The sequence below is a fragment of the Parus major genome, chromosome 8 (genome assembly GCF_001522545.3).
Source record: "Parus major isolate Abel chromosome 8, Parus_major1.1, whole genome shotgun sequence".
Classification (NCBI taxonomy): Eukaryota; Metazoa; Chordata; class Aves; order Passeriformes; family Paridae; genus Parus; species Parus major.
The window spans coordinates 22,950,609-22,967,326 of NC_031777.1; the positions used below are offsets into that span (position 1 = coordinate 22,950,609).

A 16,718-nucleotide genomic window follows, 5' to 3' on the forward strand; every position below is an offset into this window, starting at 1 on the left:
GAGTCTAGAACCCCAAGTTCCGAGTCTAGAACCCGCACAAATTCTGAAGTTTGCCCAGGGAGAATAAACTGGCTTAGAACAACAACAACCACTTATCATGCTATGGAGCTGTACTGTTGTTTCCTTCTCTACTGAGCTGTAGCTCTTTTCTCAGAATTGTTTATCAGTCTTGCAAGTGGCAGAAGGAAGAACTCCACCCCACTCCCCAAGTCTGAAGAAAAAAACCCCAAGAGTTCCAGTTTTGCCTTATGGGTTCACATGTTAGCAAGTTATTGACATAAAAAAACACTGACAGACTACAGCCAGGAAGGTAGTCCAGAAATTCCAGAATAACACCCAACAAAATACAAGTCAAAAGGAGAGAAAAGAGGTTAGAAACTCTATGACTGGAAACAGCTTTTTACAGATGGCTAAAGAGAAGATTTATTAGGAGGTAGTTAGATTTTTTTGTTTACATAACAGCTACACACTAGGATCAAGAAGACAATAAAGATGAAAGTGAAGCTGTACCAGGCAGTCAGCCTATGCCTACACAGCTATGCAAGTAAATTCCTGTGCCTAAAAACCCTCCTTCAGAAGTTATTTCTCTGTTCCTTCCTCTGTTTTAACAAGGCTGTTTCCCTCCCCAGCACTTTCTCTACTCGAGGCACAGCATCCACAGTAACAAGCTATTAGGACAGAACTAGTTTTGATGAGATACCAAAGCCACAATAACGATTTCACATATACTGGCAAAATGCAAAACAAGGGTTAAGTAGCAATGACAAAATACACAGCTGCTTAATGTTCAGTCTCCCAAGTCCAGAGTTGCTCTGGAATACTTGGACCAAAGAATTGTCCATAGCTTCCTTGCTATTCCAAGGAATTGCATGCACAATGGTTTAAGAATCACCACATGCTCTAATAGCAGGAGCTACTTGTGTTATATTTAAATAATCTAAGTTTTGCTAGCAGAGCTCTTAAACCTATCTGAAATGCCCAGAGCAGGAGCCAGCATTTCAGTTTTGCAGGAAATGTAGATCAAGGTGCAGCCAAATCCCAGTAGCCTGAATAGTTTTCTCTTGACTCACTGAGCTAAGCCCTCATTTTAAGTTGAATCTACACATTACTACTCAAAGCCAGCAGCTTTTACCTGGCATTCTCCACTTTGTGTGTATTCTCCTTTATACTGCCAGGTGAGTCCACTGTCACTCCAAGACTCCTCAGCTGTTTGAGTGTGGCACTAATGACACTCTCTTTGTCCACCCCTCCTGTGTCAGCCTCTGAAGCCACTTCTGCTCTATCATCAATATCCTGATATGTAGGACCGTCATCAGTAACAAATCCTGATTTTAAAGGCAAGTGATCTTGCTCTTCTGAGGTCTTTAAGAGGTTGTTTACTTGGCCCTGCAGAAAAAGGGAGCACATGGCAAAAACATCATGACATACAGGGACTGTCAAATAGCAAAATCCTGACTTACACAACTTCAAATACAACTTGATGGATTAATAGCTTATTCTGACAAAGAAGGCAAATTCAGATACAGTTCAGATGCAATCACTTAAACTCACAGAAGTGTAGTCAAACACTGGAACATCTTACACTTGAAGCTTTCTATAAGAGTCTGTTCTGAATTTAAACACATCACATATTGATATTCTTCAAGATTAAAATATCTGCCCTTTAAAGGACTTAAAGGTAAAATGCTGTGTTATTTTAAAGGCCACTAATTTGGGAACTTATCAGCTTATGTCCTTGAATTAAACAATTATTATTTATTAGATAGTAGAAAGTACTCCATGTATGCATGAAAGAGAAAATAACCACTTAAACATTTTCAAAAAATTGAAGAACCACAAACTAGGAGCCTTCTGTAGAGCTCTATGTGAATTTGAAAACCACATGCATCTTTCATTCATGCCCATACCACATCATAACTTCAGCAGGGTGCTGTTCTGACTGTTGCATTCAGTGCAGAATATAAAATGTGCATAGGTTACCAGTAAGTCCTGGTAAAGCTTCTGCTCCTCTGAGGGCTGCAGAGGCAGCAGCGAGGTGGGTGGCTCCGAGCTCTGCTCACTTGTTACCACCACCTGGCTCCTGGCTCCCTCCGATGGCTCTTTCTGTAAAGACACACTGACACTTTCTTCCAAGGATGAACCACGAACAAGTGCTTGGGAAATGTTTCCAGTTCTGGAAGAGAACACCAAGATAGCTACATACTTCCTTGAAAGAGCAAAAGCATCATTATCATTACACATATTTTATATTTTTGTGAACATCAGAAGAGAACAAGTATTGCAAACAGCTCCTAACAGGTTTTAGTTTTGCCTGCTGCTCGAGGCTTTGCTCTGTTCTGCAGTCACTTCCTCTCAAAAATCATTGGAGGAATGAGGAAAGAGACTTCCAACAGTCCAACTATAACAGCCTGACTAGATTTTCAAAAAGTGATTTGAAAGTGGCAATGGCATCTCTGGACTGGTCAAAACTCAGGGACACTCTTATGACTTAAACCAAATGAAAGTTATTAACAATTTGGAACTTATATTTTAGCATTTCACTTATAAGCCTTCAGGAACAAGTATCTTCTGTATGCTCTGACACATGACTTATTCAAAAAGCTGCTTTTACCAAGGTACATAACTTATCTTGGGATTCCTGTGGCAGTTTAAGAACTTCTCAGAGACAGTTACAAGTACACACATGCACACTGAGTATCACAAACTGAGAACAAACACAGACAAAACAAACAAAAATAGTTGAAATATTTTTCAGTAAGGGATGTGAAAGAAGAGCTATAAAGGCTAAAAAGGGTAAACACTGAATGAGTTATAATACAATAGTCTGCGCCCCCCTCAGTTGGTGTGTGCATTGCATAAGCCTTTGGAGACCAGACATATCAGTACTACTATCATCCCAAGAAGATCCTCAAGCGACCCTCCTCCCCCTTCCTGTTCCTCCTGAGGAGACAAGTGTAAGATAAGGGAATTTCAGAACTCAACTGATCAATTGCCTGTGTTGAAAGCGATAAGATTTAAACCACGTGACATACCAGATAGTCAATGTAGGTTATCAGCTACTGTTACACCCAGCAATTATTCATCATTCCCAAAAATATTCCACTCATTCTCCTCAAAGAAATCTGGGTGATGCTCTATATCCTCACTAGAAGACACTTTACAGCTATTTTATCAGTTTATGAATCTACATTGAAGAGAACCTTAAGATGGCATTATCCTAAAACTGATGTTTATAAGATTGACCTGAATCCATAATGTTTCTGGTAGCAGTGTATGTCTGCAGACAGTACTTTAATCAAGGACTATGACTAGTTAAGTTATAGCTCCATTACCATCATTTTCCCCAATGAGTATTTTAGGAACCTAATTTAACTGGAAGGGTATTCCCCCTCCTTTGGCTTTCTAAGCTTAGACAATATTAGATCACTAAAGTGCTAAATTGTTGAGCTATTCCTACATAGAAATAGCATCCATATAGATAATTAAAATAGTTTTAAAACCACTTCCCAAATTAGTCTGAGATTAGTCACTGCACTATAAAGAAACTGAGCTTAAAAATAATTAAATTAACAGCAGTGAAGTCAGTATCTGCATGTACCACACACAAAGTAATCAGGAATAAAGAGAAATTCAGGGAACATAATCATAAACTCCTCATCCCAAGCCTCCTCAGAATGGGAAGGGCTCTGAATGCTGACAAGGAAAAGCCACTGTAAGGAAACAACTGAGTATAGCAGCACCTCTTTTCCAGTCAGGGTTTGAGGTAAGAAAAGAATGCTGCCAGCACAGTGCATGCTTTTGCAAGTTAAAGGTTTTTGCCATCATCTGCTGCTGATAGCTAGGTGAGCTAAACCTGCACAACTGATAAATGCAGACTCCAAAGGCAGCTGTGTTTTGGTGAGCTGTACAAATCAAAGCATAATTAAAAAAAAAAAAGGGAGAGAACACAACAGCTGAAGTCAGACTATTTATAACTCCCAAAGAAAAAAATATTACAGAAGTAATAACTTACATAAGGCAGTTCAGCACATTATGTGAGCACAGGGTGTTTCTGTTACTTACTGGGGTGTGTTCTGATTAGTTCCTTCTTCCACAAGGCGAATACTCTCTACAAAGCTGGGCATGTCCACCACCCTTAAGGAAGAAGCAATACTTGTATTACTTGCATCTTGTTCAGCATTAATTGAAATGCGTATGTCCTCCTTAGAAATTTCTCCATCTTCTTTCTTCCCTTGTTGTATGGAGTTGTCCTGTTTTTCTGAGGCTGTATTCCAAAATAAACTAGCACCTAGAACAAAATTAGAGATTTAACTATTTAGGAAGAGTCATTACTGTCTTCTGAGACCTTTTGGCTTTGTATAGCTAGAGGAATTAGAGGAATAATTTTCTCCCATTCATGTTTCTTTTACCATTTCAAAAGTAATTTACAGTTTAAATCAGCTAAAAGTTACCAAAACATTGTTCAACTCCTAGTTTCTTCCAAAGTATACTTGATGAAAATAAATTATTGCATTAAATCATTTTAATGCATTGACCTTGAGCCTGTTTCAAAGTCTCCTCCAGACTAATCACAACATTTCCATGGATTTAATAGGAAGCAATATGTTAATATGCAGCTGTACAGATACAGCTGCATAACTTGCCTAAATTAAAGCAAATACAATCTCCTCTTCATGCACAATTCACAAATAATATCAATAATATATTTATTGGAACATTAAATGCTACAAACTTTTACTTTTCAAAACAGTGTACTAAAATAAAAAAAAATATGGAGTTATGTTTTCAACAAGACACTATTTTAAATAGAACACCTTTCTAAATTGGAAAAGTAATTCTTTCAGTGATGGCAATCAAAGCCAAAAGTAACTCCAACCTAAACTTGATGCATGTTTGCACAGCTTCAGCATTTCTGCAAAACATTTCCTCCATGCCCAAACAAACCACAGAAACATCCAGAAAAAGTGGTGCCAGTCTGTTTTAAAAGAAGGAAGCATTACCTGTGCTCACAGCAACGCTCACACTTTTCCTCTTGTGTGATCTCGGTGAGGTCTGTGTTTCCATGGAAACAAGGTCCCCTGGCTTCTCCGGCTGTACAGCCTGGCTGGCTGCTGCCGCCTCCGAGGAACCCGCCTGGCGAGCCTGTGCTTCCAGCAAACGTTGGATCTGTAACAGTCATCACAAAGTTAGGATCTGCACAATAAAATATAAGCTGTAACAGGCAAAAGTGAATTAATTGGGTTCTGCTAAGATCTGGATTCAAATACAGGCTGCGCTGCCACAGCAGTCTGAACACCTTCCAGCTCTCAGCAGTGCACACAGCGTAAATCAAAACACCAATTTTAATGTTGGCAGAGCTAGCAAAGATCTTTGAGCACACTGGCAGAGGCAGCACCAGACAACTTCGGTAAAGCCTATTTGCACCACACTTGCTGGAAGTATTCCTTCCCTTTCATTCACATACAAAGCCTATTAACCGACTTACCAGCCAAGCATTTATATGCCAACTGTCCCTGCACTAACTTTGTATTAATTACAAAGCTAAGCAATTAAATGATAAAATTAAGGTTGCCAGGCAATCTTCTCTCTAGGATTTTCATCCACCCTGTTCACCGATTAGTTTGCAGCTCCAGGGAGAAATACAGAAACAGTGAAGGCTGCAGTAAGGAGGGGTTTCCCTCATGCACAACCCATGCTTTGGGACCTTGACTTCACATACAGGAACTACACCAAAACCAAATTCCAGCTGCAATTTTCTATATCAAGTATTGCAAACTTTCCTGTTTGTATTATTCATCACCAGCAGCAAAATTTAAACTCTGTCTCTTTAGCCCCAAATCATACCCTGCAAAATACAGGGCCAGCAGGTTGATCAAGGGGCCGGTATTTTAAAGAAACTTAACCTGGTGAGGCAACAGAACACAGCAAGACCTCCAAAGTCCAGTTTTCTAGCACAGCAAAGACCTATAAATCAGGAATTGATGCAGACAACTGAAGTTTTCAAAGCAACAGCTCAGAGAGCTGCAGGCTTGAAGGTGAAAAAAGCAACATATGAGAACATTCTGTGCTTCATCTGTATGTTTACAGTAATTCCAAAGCCTATAGCCTATGCAATATCTTTTTTTTTTTTTTTACACAGACAAGCATATAAGTAGAAAAGCATTTATACAGAAAGTGTATCAGTTTGCATTGCAAACAGTCTACTAAAAAGAAACCTTCATGCTATGGAACTACCACAAAATTAACTGCAAAATTTAATGAGACATAAGTCAAATAATTTTTAAATGGACACCAATTGGTACAGCTAATTGAGTCCCCTTTCCATGTCCACACTGCAGCTGGTATGACAGGCTCCCTTGTTCCAACACAGATAGACAACAATTAATTTAATTCCTTTGGCAGGGGAACTATCACAGCATAATCACTGAGAGGGCAGAGGAGAAAGCTGCCATTTCCACAAACCTGAGCTTGAAGTAATTTGAGTTGTCTGTCCTGCTCAGTAAGAAGCCGGTATGCATCTGGAGATAATCCCATCATTCCATTATCTGATGCTGCTGCAGGAGCAGGCGAGTGCAGGCACGGGGAGTGGGCTGCACAGCACTGCGGACTCGAGGGGCTCACACTCGATGGCATCCTTAATCCAGGTGATAAGCCACTGTCAAGAGAACAGCTCCCTGTTTTCCCAGGATATCTCATGTTTATAGGGCTGCTTGTGGTATATCCTGGGTTGCAGCAAACATTTGGGCAAATCATATTCGGATGGAACATTGCACAAGGATTTTGCTGAACCATCTCTGATTGGATCTCTGCTCCATGTTTGGGGCTCATTTTACCAATTCCTTGCCATGAGTTTATGGGATTATACTGGAGAGAAGGAGGACACTGACAGCTGCATGCTGGACAGGAAGGTGGCACCTGAACTGGCACCTGCAGGTCTGGTGGTTGTCTGCAGGTCTGTGTTGACAAAGCAGAGTTGTGGAGGACTGGCTGTGTAACAGCAGGAAGCTGCTTGGAACCAGATATTGATGTTCTCTGAACTGGAGGCTCTCCCTGTGGTGTGACACTTTCAGGATTTAATACAAGTTTTTCCAGTGGCTTTCTGGGGTGGTGCACAGATGTATCTGGGGAAGGCCCACTACAAGGGGTTGAAGGAGAAGATGATCCTGAACTCTTCCTTGATTGAGGGGAAGTCTTCTTACACTGCACCTTCTGCTGTAGTAGAGCTTGATTTCCTCTACAAGGCATTGAAGCTGGAATTTTCTGGTGTATGGGATTTGGTAATTGTCTCAAAGAGGAATCTCCCATATTAGCAGGAAAGTTCTGCCTATCTTCAGAGTGCTGGCTGGGGTGACACGTAGATCTCATGCACCACTTCTTTTTAATAGGCTGATTTGGCACTGGGGGTGGACTTCTAGCACTTGAAGTCCCCACAGGTTTAGATGATTGTCCTGATTCTACAAAACTCCCATCCAAAATAAGCGACAGCTCTGGCACTGAAGGAAAAATTCTGGTAACCTGAAGGTACAATTACACACAGGTATGATAATTTTAAAACATTGTCTACTCTTTGAATGCAGAATTTCCTCAAAGAAGATGTTTTCATTTAAAATCAATACATGTTGATTATCAACTCCAAGCCAACCACATGTCAAACACATTCCTAAAAAGATTGGAGAATCCAGAAAAAACAGCAATATCCCTAGGATCATTCTGAAAGGAAAACTGCTTTCATATATATAGTGTAATGACCATGTCTGACAAATGAATGCTCCATGTCATTTGGAAGTACATTTCAGAATTTGGATATTCCCCTACTGGAGGTGGACCCTCTTAGTATTCTTAGATCCAGGAGACAGCTTCAATAGAACATATTTTATAGACAACTATCACATCCTTCTAGACCAGTGCTGTACAAGGGCTGGTATTTATATTTGTACATACTTCAGTAAAAAAAGGACAGAGCAGCAGATCTTTTGGGTAAATGAAATAAGAAAACACAAGAGCTTGCTGTCTGTGTTTTAGACACTACAGCTCTTCCATCCAACAACAGTGAGACCCCTAAAGTAGAAACTACCCTCTATGCTCTGAAATCATAGCCTGCACAGGAATCAAAGTGTCTAGAATCCTGGAAAAACGGCAGGTTAACTAGAGAAGTTAACTAGAGAAATGAACTCTTGGTTCATTTCCTCAATTCTGTTTTCCCTTGCTAGCACTCAGAGAGAAGCTTTACACTCCCCAGTTCCCTTACAATGAGTTTTGCTGCTCTAAGCATCACATCTGAGCTACCTGGAGCAACTGTTTCTGTAGTTACCTGTTGACTCACTGGATGAGGACTTGGAATTGGTCTGGGGGATAAATCCTCATCTTCCACACCAGAGTCATGATCACTTGCTGCCAGCTTGCTGGGTGAAGAGCCTTGGGGAGAACTAAAACCAAAATAAATCAAAGTAAAAATGTTTGGTTGTCAGATTTGGCAGCAATAACATGAAACTTCATGTTTTTTAATGCATCATCTACAGTGCATCATTTTTCTAAGAAGCAGCTGCTATTCATCTTCTCCCTGGTTAGCAGCAAACAGTTCTAAGATCATACAATGAATATACAAATGCTGGTTTTGGGCAAGAAGATACAAATCCTTCCTCCCCACAGCATCACACAAACACACCTTTTAAGTGTCACCTTCCAACAGTAAAGCACTGGTTTGTAGCAAAAAGATAGGAGGTGCTACAGTAAAGATTTTAATGTTGTTTAAAGGAAAATACAGACTATTTTCTAGTCATATATAAAAATCTGATGGATAAGCCAGGTTCTCAAAAATGACTAAGTTTCAACCTATCCAGGTCTTGGAGCTCTGAAAAGTGGGAAGAAAAAAAGGGAATTTTTTCTGACTTAAGTATATTTGAATTAGAGATTTGCTTTAAAGGACAGATCTCACTTAAAGCTTAATAGAGCTACCTAAGCCTCATCAGTGAGGAAGCCTTTTTAGAAACATCCACTGTATAAATTAAAACCACCAGTACCAAGTTAGCTTTTTTGGAATACAGTCAGCTTGACCACCTTAGTTGAAAAATATTAACTCTAGGAATAAACAAAAGCACATACAGATTTTAATGCAAGAGAATTTATGCACAGCTAAACTGACACATAGCACAGAACAGATCAAAAAACTCATCCAATAAATATTTCACTTTTGTATATAAATGGCATCTGAGAGATTTACCTTTTGATTGGAAGTTTCTTGCAAATTCTGCTGAAGAACTCAGTTTCTGCATTTTGGTTTTCTGCACTCAACTCAAACTGCATAGGGCTTTTGTCTGATGATTCAACATTCTGGAATGAAATTATCCATATTTGTGAAGCACAAAACCTTCAAACTTTCAATCACTGAGGTACTACTCCCAAAGAAACAGCTTTAAGGACATTTATATGATTATTTGCTGCTTGTCCTCCACTTTCAAATTTTTCACCACTACAAGGAAGCAGGCAACCTCCCTTCCTGTTGAACACTGTTCCCCTGCTACTCTGCAAAGTAGTTGGGCTAATTATAGTCATGAGCAGATGCTTCCTCACTCTAACTGCCCAGATACTCCTCCAGGACTGCCACCACTACAGGAAACAGCAAATGTTCCTGTACTGTTCTACACACCACAGCTGGGCAACTCCTGGAGACAACAGAAGTGAGCTTCTGTGGAGAGATCATCTTTGGAAAGCAAAGTTTGTTCCTAGGCTAAAGGTAGAAGATGGCCTGAACAAGGAAATTCAATCAGGAAGAGAACTGAATACACAGCATGGCACCCATATTACACTCACTGCTTCTCTGACAGAGCATAGCAGCATTTACTGAGCAAATTAACAAGACAACTTCAGGTTCTGCACAAGCCTAGGAAAACAGATAAGGAACTAAGAATTCCTAGAACTTCCTCAAACCTTAGTAGCCATCTCCCAGATTCATATAATCAAATTCTTTCAGAGAGTTACTCTGCACAAAGATGAAATCTGCCATTGATGAAACTGTGATGAAATTGGTAACCTCTGAATTCCTTTCTGCATTCAACTTCAAGCAAAGCATGACACTCAGCTTTGCTCTCTAGCAAGCATCACCCAGAGCAGGCGTTAGATGTGGCCAAGGTGAACACAGCACACCAGAGTAACAAATGCTGTAGGAAGTCTGAGTCTCTGCTCATAAGGCCAGAAGATCACTAGCAGGAAGGAACACCAATCAAGTACAACACAGCACAGTAGACTTAAAAGACAGAGGCTTAATGCTATTAGAAAAGTGAGCAGCGCTAACTTTGGAAGTAATTTCTCAGTTTGAGGGACAAACTGAATTTACAGTACTCCCTAGGAAAAAGCAGCTGTATAGAACTACATCATGTTCAAACACTGCAGATCCATTTGGATCACATCATAATGACTCTTTTAAGGCAAATTTTGAAGTACCATGATGCAGGAGGAAATCAAGACACTTACTTTGAAGAGGTGAACTGTTTCATGACAAGTTAGGATCTGAAACCCCAGCTCAGTCTGCCCACTGCATGGAACACATTCATAAAACTCCGGTTCCTTGTGTGTCAATGAATAAAGCACAATGAGAAAACTCCCAGATTCTGAAAAAACCCTAAATTAGAAGAAAAACAAATCTTTAAGTATCTTAAACATGAAGAAGGCCCTTAGATTTCCAATACAGTGAGCAAATTTTCACACAATTTAGCAAACTGGTGAATCACAGCATTCTGAGTGGTGCTGAGCTATAGACAGTGGAGATGGATTTATGACTTAGCCACATTCAAGATCAAAGAAAAGCAGAGAAGTAGGAATAATCCATCTCCTTTGTATTTCAAACTTCTACAATCACTTAGTACTTTAAATGAATTTCTGGAAGAGTTCAAACATAACACAGAAGAAAACATCTGTAAGAAGATATTGTATTCTATTTTATTTTTAGTTTTCAGTTGAAGATGCATTATAAAGACACTTTGTGACTTGGCTATCCCTAAACATTCAAAAAACATTCATTAGCAAAAATGTTTTTTTTTAAGGAAAATGATATTGCAAGTTTTTTTCTACAAGTTGAGAATAGAGAGTAACAATAGTCAGCATTTAACACAAGTTCAAGGATAATGACAACAATGTGAGTTTCCAGGAAAAGGTAGCACTACTTTCAGAACAGTTTTTTTTTTTATAGTACTCATAACATGCTTGTTTGTGGGGTTGTTTGCTTTTTCATTAAATAATATGTGATAGAAAAAGCAGTAGAAACAGGATGCCTAAAAACACATTCATGCAACTTCAAAATTACAATTACAGCTTAAAGAGTTAAAAATGTATGATGCACAGATTAAGCAGTTAGCAGCAGGGGTTAATGCTGTTTGCATGGTTCATCAAATCTCCCTAATCCACTTCCACGATGGCATCAGTGAAAGTTAATGAGAGTCAAGCATCCAACTTGCCTATCTAATAATCTAATTGGTCTCTTATCTGTGTTTAGACATATTTCAGTTGTTAAGGGAAAGAAGTCTATTTTGTAATTACAGACATCTGTAATTCAAACCAAACGTGGCAAATGTTAAATTTCATAATTTAAAAACAAGTGTGGTCAATCAGAAGTGCTTATGCATACAACATATTTTAGAGTCTCATCTACCTGAGGTGCAGTTTCAAACTATAAACACCAGAACTCTCTCCCAGCTCCATACAAATAGAACACGGTAAATGTTACAAGTGAAAAGATGCAGACAATGAGGAATGATTATCCACTAATATCACAATGAAAAAACACCTCAGAATGCCAGGTCTTAAAAAATCTGAACATTTAACAGGAAGTCTTAGCAGGACACCATAAGCTGCAAATCAATATGCTTCAATATGTTGGTCAGGCACAATCAGGAAGAAAACTTACCTCAAAGAAAATACCCCTAAGAAAAGTTCAAAACCAAAAGCCCACCACTGTTTAAACTACTGTTTCCTGCTTGTGGCTTCTTATTTAAACTAAAATGCAGTGACCTTAATGATATTCATGTTTACCCTCTTCTGACTTTGAGATATGAGCTCTGCTTTCCAACATTTCTGCCACAGAAAACTTTTGTGCAGAAGCCAAAACCAAGAAGAATGCTTAAACCAGACACTTACCTCTATACAACATATAAATCACAGAATTTCCTCAAATATCTTTGAGCAGAGCCCATGCTATCATTCTGTGGAACATTTTTTTTAGGCAGCCAATAGTTTCTATGTTTTACCTATAAAAGTGACTTGCCTTTCCTGAATTGAAGAACTGAACAAATACCGCAAGCAACAGGCCCAGACTTGAGGACTACAGATATGTGTAACTCCACTCAGCCAACTAGAAGTAAGAAAAAAAATCTAATTAGAGACAGTTCTCTTACCAAATTTTTGCTGTTTATCCCTCATATACATCTCAAATCTGTGTGTGCATTAATCTGGACAAACACTTACACTCCAACTAAAGGCAGAGCATAAGCCTTGGGATCAGACTCAAGCAGCAAAAGCAATTTCCGTGTTTGGTCCATAGTAAGGTAGCTGAAAGAAAACAAAAGTTGGGTTTTTTTAGTATTTTGGAAGGCAGTTTTTCAGAAAAAAGTCCTGAAGAGACAAGTAAAAGTTTAGAAAATACTGCAAGAAAAAGTTTAGAAAATCCTGCAAGAAAAGAAATTTACAGAAAATAAAATACAAAATCAAAACTACCCTTATTCCACACACTAAACAGCAACTCCCCAACTTTTCAGCAATTCCCTGCATATCAAAGAGTTATCAAGTACAAAAAATATTTAGTACTATTTGTAGTATTTTAGTGAATACTAGAATTAGTGTTCATAACAAATCCTGAAGTACAAGTCATGTCAAATTTGAAGAGTAACTTTCAGAGAGGCATTCATAAAGTCCCTGTCCAAATAAAATGACATTCAGTTGCTTCAAATTATTTCCCTGATCTATCCTTAGTTCATCCTACTAAATTAGTTGCCACTCAGAATGATGACTCCCCAATACCATCTCAGAAGCACAATTAACAAAAAAAAAAAAAAAGCTTTGCATTCACCTGATTTTCATTGTAGGACAAGCACTGATAATGTTTACAAAGCTGGAAGCTGTTTATATTTATTATGTTAACTAGAGGTTAGTTAACTCCTGCCCCAGTAGGTAGAGCCTTTCACTGAAACCAAAAGCAAGAACTCCTACTTTTGCTCCACCCCATTTCCTGTTTCTTGTTTATAACTCTTAATACATTTCCAAGGCCAGAAGACATGCCATTTTAATGCCAGTTATTTTACTAAAAGGCAAAGTACAGTTGAGGTCTCTCCTACCCACCTCCTTTAGGAAAGGCAAGAAACTGACAGGCAACTTTGACAGCTTTAGCACCACCCTTTACTCACCCACATTTGTAAGTTCCTTGAACTTGTGCAATATTCATAGGACTGTTCAAATTTCTTGCTAGGGCTGTTGGAATAATTGGGACAGACTTCACAGGGGTGTATTCCAAAATATTCGCCACAGTAAGAGAAGCCCAGTGGAAATTAAAGTATAGAGTATCCAGGTTTTCTGTGAAAACAATGTGAGCTCTAACAGTGAGCAGTTTAGAAAGATCCAGAGATTCTTTACTGCACAGACTCTGCCGCAGACCCTAGAAGGAAAAAAAAAAGAAAAAAAGAGTTAAATATACTAAATTATTTTCATATGATTACCATGATTTAAGATGTATGACACTAGGAACTCAAATCATTGATCATAGTTACTATTGCAGTAGGTACTGCACAAAAAGCCATTAACCCAGGTCTCCAAAGGTCACTGCTCTACTGAATATAATGAATGCAGAATACACTTGAAAATTAGCTATGTACACCTTAGCAATGTGTCATGATGCATTAGAAAACATGGGGTTACTTCAATTATATAAAACTTAATGTAACAGACAACTAAAAGGTTCAAGCTGATTTGTCAAAGTTTTCCTTCTTGTATTCAAGAAATATGCAACTTAACATCTGGATATATTATAATGGGAAAGTTCAGATCTGAAACAGGCTTAATCAGTATAAAATATACACTACAACAACTACAGGAAAAAGTCTACAGGAATGGAAAGTGTATTTAGTAGATTACATGTCTACAGCAGAGCACACATTTCAGCTATGGCTGCTAACCTGCATAGGGCTTTATACGTTTTTGGGTGGGCCACTTGCCTAGCAACACTTCAACAAGTGCCTAAACACTGCAACTGATTAATGACAACTTTGAGGGAAAAAAAGACAAAAAAGCTGTTTTCTTTTGTTTAAATAAGTTTCCTGCAATTGCTTTTGTTTTGCTGGTTTTGGTGGCTAGACCAGCTGAAAAACTTCAGTCAGCAAGATTTTTCATCCAGGATTTAAGACTGTGATCCTTAAACACCTGTGAGGATTAACTGACTTCAACTGTTCCAAACAGACTTTCCAGTGACACTCAAGCAGCTCATTTCACACAATTAACTACATAGTCTTGCTTCAGCCATAACCTTGCTGTGCTGGAATCAAGCTCTGTGCATGTCCACTGTCCTGCCTGGCAGACCGTACACTGCTTAAGAGACCCAAAAGTTGCTAAGAGCTGCTTACCTTGAAAGCCAAGCTGATATCATCAACACTGTGCACTATTATATTATCTGAACAAGGTCCCCAGGCATTAACTGTACATGGAATCAAAAAGTCTCCAGGAAGGGCTGCAGTTGGAATTTTGCCCGATCCACCAGCAACTTCTCGGCCAGGATCAAAACGATCTATTGTTAGCGTTATGCCTTCCCCATCTTCAAAATAAATAATAAATTAAGTTAGAGTCCAAGAGCAACAACTCAGGCTGCTTAACAGCAGCTTACTCAACCAAGCAATGCTGCCTGTCTACCTCATGTTTAGAATTACCTTCATCTACTGCCAGTGTCCCAAGCAAAAAACAGGAAAATGATTTCTTTTCATTCTGCTTAGCATGGCGATAGGCAAGCCGCAAGGTTTTCTCCACCAGAGATAGTTTGGGGTTTCTAAAAATAGACAATAATCAAGCTTAAGTCACAAATTATTTTAAATGATTGTTTTTTAAAAGTATCACTTATTCATAGGGGAAGAAAACAGAATAAAATTAAGTTACTTTAGACTGATGCACCTTCAAGCCACTGGACTGTTACACAAAGGAAAGGAACGGAAACTGAAATCTTTCCAGTGAAAATCCCTATATGCTTATAACAAACACACTGCTTCCTTTTCCTTTGCACCTTGTCATACAACAGAATCAAAAGACAAAATGAGGCTTTGCATCACACAATCCATAATTTAATTTAACTCTTAGCTTCCCCAAAAAGGTTACTGATACCTGTAATAGGTGACATGTGCGCCAATGACATCGCCCATGGGGATGGGGTCCCAAAGTGCACACCTGGACAGAGGGAAACTGAAAGGGACCATCCTTTTGGGAACAAATCTGGGAAAATCACAGAGATTTAAAAAAAAAAATAAAATTATTATGGGACATAGTTATTTTACAATGTTTCAAAGAAGGAACAAAGGCATGACACAGTAAGAAAACCAAGACATAGGATACATAATCTGTTGGTACTTTTTTTGCTTCAAGTCCAGGGCAACAAAGCAGAAACTTTGTCCTACGAAGTTGTCAGAGTTACGAAATCAACACAAAACCTTTATTGTCCACCTGACGTTTTCTTCATGGAAGCTTGGAAGATACGATGGCCAAAATACAAGCTTGCAGATAAAGCTTAAGGAAAAGCTGCTTGGATACAGTTTAGTGAGAAAAAGAGTCATCACTAATTAGAGACTCGCATAGCACAAAAAATATGATTTAGCAAATTTAACACTAGATCAGCTTCCCAAAGTCTCAGTATTTCAAGTGAGCATTCAAACCACTTAAACTTTGAAGACTTCTGAAATAAAGCTTTGGCTTAACTCAAATAGTACAGTGCAAAACTTGCAGTCAGACTTCAAAGAGCCCTGGAGAAATAAGTATGCAATGATATTAACTTATATACACGAGCAGGATTAGATTTTTTTGAGGTGACTAAACAAAGCAACATACAAAACAACTGACAGCCCATATAATTTGGCAAATACCTTTCAACAAATAAGCCAGAAGTCTCTCTGTAGTTATCTCAAGCATGAAACTTTGCCAAGCAAAGGTGTTTCCTCTGCATTTCAACTTGCCAGGAATGAACTTTATTTTTAAAGCAGCCCTCCAAGGAACTCAGCCACCTCTAATGCTTCCAGCGGCAGTTAATTAATTCCCCTTAAAAGCTAATTACCCAATAAGCCTCAAACTTAAAGTCTGTAAAAGGGAAAATTCTTTTAAAGCCCCACTGTTCCAACTTGACAAACACTAAGCAGAAGCCCACCCCCTCTCCCCCCTCAGCTCTTTATACGCAGAGCCGCACTCGCAGAGGGGCACCGGGCGCGGCGTGCCCGGCGGGGCTGGGGCGATACGGGCCCTCCCGGCGCCGAGCAGGTACCTCAGATCCGGGCCGGGCCGAACGGGGTCCACGCAGGGCTGCAACTCTGCCCTCTCCTCTTCTCCCCCTCCCCGGCGCGGGACCCGCCCGCTGCAGCCGCCGGCTCGGCCGGGCAGCGGCCGTGAGGGAGAAGCGGCGCCGAGGACACCGCAGGCTCCAACTCCGGCACCGCCGCTCCCGCCGCGTCCCGCCCGCCCCGGCGCCTTCAGCGGCCCCGGCCGCCCTCTGT

General features: G+C 39.5%; 1 protein-coding gene across 1 annotated transcript in view; it reads right to left on the reverse strand.

Moving 5' to 3' along the window:
- The window catches only part of STIL (STIL centriolar assembly protein), a 20,283-nt gene extending 3,612 nt beyond the window's left edge, over positions 1 to 16,671 (reverse strand). Inside the window, exons 1-15 of the mRNA XM_015636848.3 lie at positions 16,490 to 16,671; positions 15,346 to 15,453; positions 14,901 to 15,016; positions 14,601 to 14,788; positions 13,392 to 13,639; positions 12,457 to 12,540; positions 12,257 to 12,343; positions 10,471 to 10,618; positions 9,221 to 9,330; positions 8,312 to 8,426; positions 6,463 to 7,515; positions 5,001 to 5,166; positions 4,063 to 4,288; positions 1,981 to 2,173; positions 1,133 to 1,386 (exon numbers count right to left, since the gene is read on the reverse strand). Of these exons, the coding sequence (XP_015492334.1) occupies positions 1,133 to 1,386; positions 1,981 to 2,173; positions 4,063 to 4,288; positions 5,001 to 5,166; positions 6,463 to 7,515; positions 8,312 to 8,426; positions 9,221 to 9,330; positions 10,471 to 10,618; positions 12,257 to 12,343; positions 12,457 to 12,540; positions 13,392 to 13,639; positions 14,601 to 14,788; positions 14,901 to 15,016; positions 15,346 to 15,437 (3,080 nt within the window). The 5' untranslated portion in view covers positions 15,438 to 15,453; positions 16,490 to 16,671. The remainder of the gene's footprint in view (positions 1 to 1,132; positions 1,387 to 1,980; positions 2,174 to 4,062; positions 4,289 to 5,000; positions 5,167 to 6,462; positions 7,516 to 8,311; positions 8,427 to 9,220; positions 9,331 to 10,470; positions 10,619 to 12,256; positions 12,344 to 12,456; positions 12,541 to 13,391; positions 13,640 to 14,600; positions 14,789 to 14,900; positions 15,017 to 15,345; positions 15,454 to 16,489) is intronic.
- Between the last annotated feature and the right edge of the window lie 47 nt (positions 16,672 to 16,718).